Genomic DNA, 2,647 nt, shown 5'->3' on the forward strand with positions numbered 1-2,647 from the left:
CCCCCGTCTGGCAGGAGGGCAGCCGCTCCCGGCCCCGCCGGACCCAGGAGGGCTGGCGGGCAGAGTCCCGAGGCGGGCGTGGCCTGGTGACAGGGCAGCGGGGAGCTGGCACGCGAGCGAGGGGACTGCCGGGCGGAGACGAGGGGGAGCCGCCGAGAACGCCACGCGGGGCTGGTGGGCGGTGCCCGCGAGACCCCAGGGCAGACCTGGGCGTCGCGTGTGGGGACGGGCACGCGGCCTGGCCTGACCTTCCAGGAGGGCGGCGGGCGGGGAAGGGAGGTGCCGCGGAGGCGAGCGGGGTAGGGGTGGCCAAGTACCCGTGGGAGCCCAGTCGCAGGGACAGGCCTCCCCGCCACTCCCGGGCACGGTGGCGCTGGGGCACCCCCGGGGTCACCCACGCTCTGCTTGAGCGCAAGGATCCCAGCCTCGGGCCGCCGCTCTGTTGCCCCCAAGAGCCGGCATCTGACCCTTCCCACGGGGCCCAGTTCTGTGGGTGCGGCAGGTTCTGAGGGGCCCGCGGGGGGGCAGGCCCTGGGGCCAGGCAGGCTGGGGGCTGTGCCGGGGCCGCTCAGCGTCGCTTGCTCACCCCGCAGACCACCATGCCGGGGATGAAGCGGGACTGCGGTGGGGCTGCGGCCGTCCTGGGGGCCTTCCGAGCCGCCATCAAGCAGGTGAGTGGCCACTGGCCGGTTGGGCGTGTCCCTCAGCGCGCAGGTGCCGGGTTTGGGCGTCAGCAAAGTAGTGATGGCTGAGATGTCCCCGAGGTCCCGTCTCTGACCCGTGGGCGCACAGGCACAGAGATCTCGCCTCCACGTGGCCTTGTAGAACTCGGGCTTTGTGCGGGAGGGTCACTGGCCACCAGCTGCAGTGTGGACAGGGGGGCGTGCTGAGCGTCATGGGTGGGGCTGGAGGGGGGCGGGGACACCCCAGGGGGCGAGCCGTGGGCCCCCCGCCTGCGGTGGGGGGGAAGCGTCTGGCCGCCACCACTCTCAGAGGCTGGCGGCGGGGACCAGCCTGCCCCTCCGCTGCCCACCTCCGGCCGGTGACCGAAGCCTCGGCCCGCTTTCCCCAGGGCTTCAAAGACAACCTCCACGCTGTGTTCTGCCTGGCCGAGAACTCCGTGGGGCCCAACGCCACGAGGCCAGACGACATCCTCACGCTGTACTCAGGAAAGTAAGGTGCCTCGCCTGCACGCTGGCCGGCCCGCGGGTCGTGGGGCAGGAGGGTCCCGGGCTGGGGGAGCAGGGGCCTCACGTCGGGCTGAGTCACGGCCCGGGCGTCAGGCCCACGGTGGCCAGAGCCGGGAGCCGCCGGGTGGGGGGACGGCCCTCCCGGCCTCGGGCTTCCCCGCTCTCTGGGGCCAGAACCCGCCCTGACAGCCCCTCGGCCCTGCCGCCGCCGCCGAGGTCAGTCTGGGCGTGCCTCCTCGCAGCGCGAAGGCCTGATGGCGAGGGTCACGGCTGGCGGCAGCTGGGGAGAGGTGGCCAGGCTGAGTGGGCGAGGCTGCTCTCTGGAGCCGGGACACACCTGCACACGCACACGGGGCGCACACGCGGGCCCCCAGCTGTGTACCCGCACACACAGGCCCCGGGGGCCCCACGGCGCCCTTCTCTGCGCCGACCCCTGGCCAGGCACGTGTGCAGGGGCCGGGCGGGAGCGTCCCAGGTCACGCCAGCACACCGGCCGCTCCCAGCTCAGGGCACAGGCGGCCCGCCCCGCCCCGCCCCTGCTGCCTTGTGGTGGGGGAGGAGGAAGCTGCAGGGACGGGCGGTGGTGAGCGCCTGAGCTCTGAGGGCCTCCGTCCCCCAGGACTGTGGAGGTCAACAACACGGATGCCGAGGGCCGGCTGGTGCTGGCCGATGGCGTGTCCTATGCCTGCAAGGACCTGGGCGCCGACATCATCCTGGACATGGCCACACTGACGGGTGCCCAGGTAGGCCCTTGGGGCGGTGCTGGGAGCATCCCCACCCGAGCCGGTCAGGGCTGTCCCTGACCTTCCCAGCCTGGGAGCCCGTCCCCGTCTCCTGAGGGCCTCGGGGCTGGCCCTGGTGGACGGGACAGAGGGGCCCTCCACGCCGCCCTGCCTAGAGGTCTGCTGGTCCACTTGCCCTGCTGCCTCCCTTCCTCAATTGTGGCTGCCGCCCCGCCCCGCCCCTGCCCTCTCGCCGAGTTCCCTCTGTGGGTGGGTCCCCTGGCCGCCCGGCCAGCCCCGCCCGCCCCTGGCCACTGCCCCCTTACCGGCGCGAACAAAGATGGTTGCGGGAGGAGACCCCTCCTTTGGAGTCCGGTGCTGGCCAGCCCGGCCCCACCCCTCTGGCCTCTGGCCTGGGCCTCCCGCCACCTTCCTGTGGGCAGCTGGTGCTGAGGCCGGTGGGGCCGGGCTGGGCAGCGGGCCTCCAGGCCAGAGGCCGGGCTGGAGCGCAGGGCTGCGCCCTGGCGCGGGCACGCCCTTCACTGCTCGCGGGGTGGCACCCTGGCAGACCCCCGCCCCGGGTCTGGGCCTCCGCAGAAGCAAGGCTGTCTGCCCGGACTCTCCGCCAGGCCCCGGGCTGTGTGAGGCCCCCAGTGGACCCAGGTGGGTGCGGTCTTGCCCGGCTGGGGGGTCCCGGCCTGAGGACGCAGGGTCTGTCCGGCCAGGCGGCTCCCT

General features: G+C 74.1%; 1 protein-coding gene across 1 annotated transcript in view; it reads left to right on the plus strand.

The window, feature by feature from the left end:
- NPEPL1 (aminopeptidase-like 1) overlaps positions 1-2,647 on the plus strand; it is a 24,099-nt gene that overhangs the window by 19,511 nt on the left and 1,941 nt on the right. Inside the window, exons 4-6 of the mRNA XM_012728143.1 lie at positions 594-671; positions 1,073-1,173; positions 1,810-1,933. Coding sequence (XP_012583597.1) covers positions 594-671; positions 1,073-1,173; positions 1,810-1,933 — 303 coding nt within the window. The remainder of the gene's footprint in view (positions 1-593; positions 672-1,072; positions 1,174-1,809; positions 1,934-2,647) is intronic.

Source organism: Condylura cristata, unplaced genomic scaffold, assembly GCF_000260355.1.
Source record: "Condylura cristata isolate star-nosed mole 26May11 unplaced genomic scaffold, ConCri1.0 scaffold00022, whole genome shotgun sequence".
Lineage (NCBI taxonomy): Eukaryota > Metazoa > Chordata > Mammalia > Eulipotyphla > Talpidae > Condylura > Condylura cristata.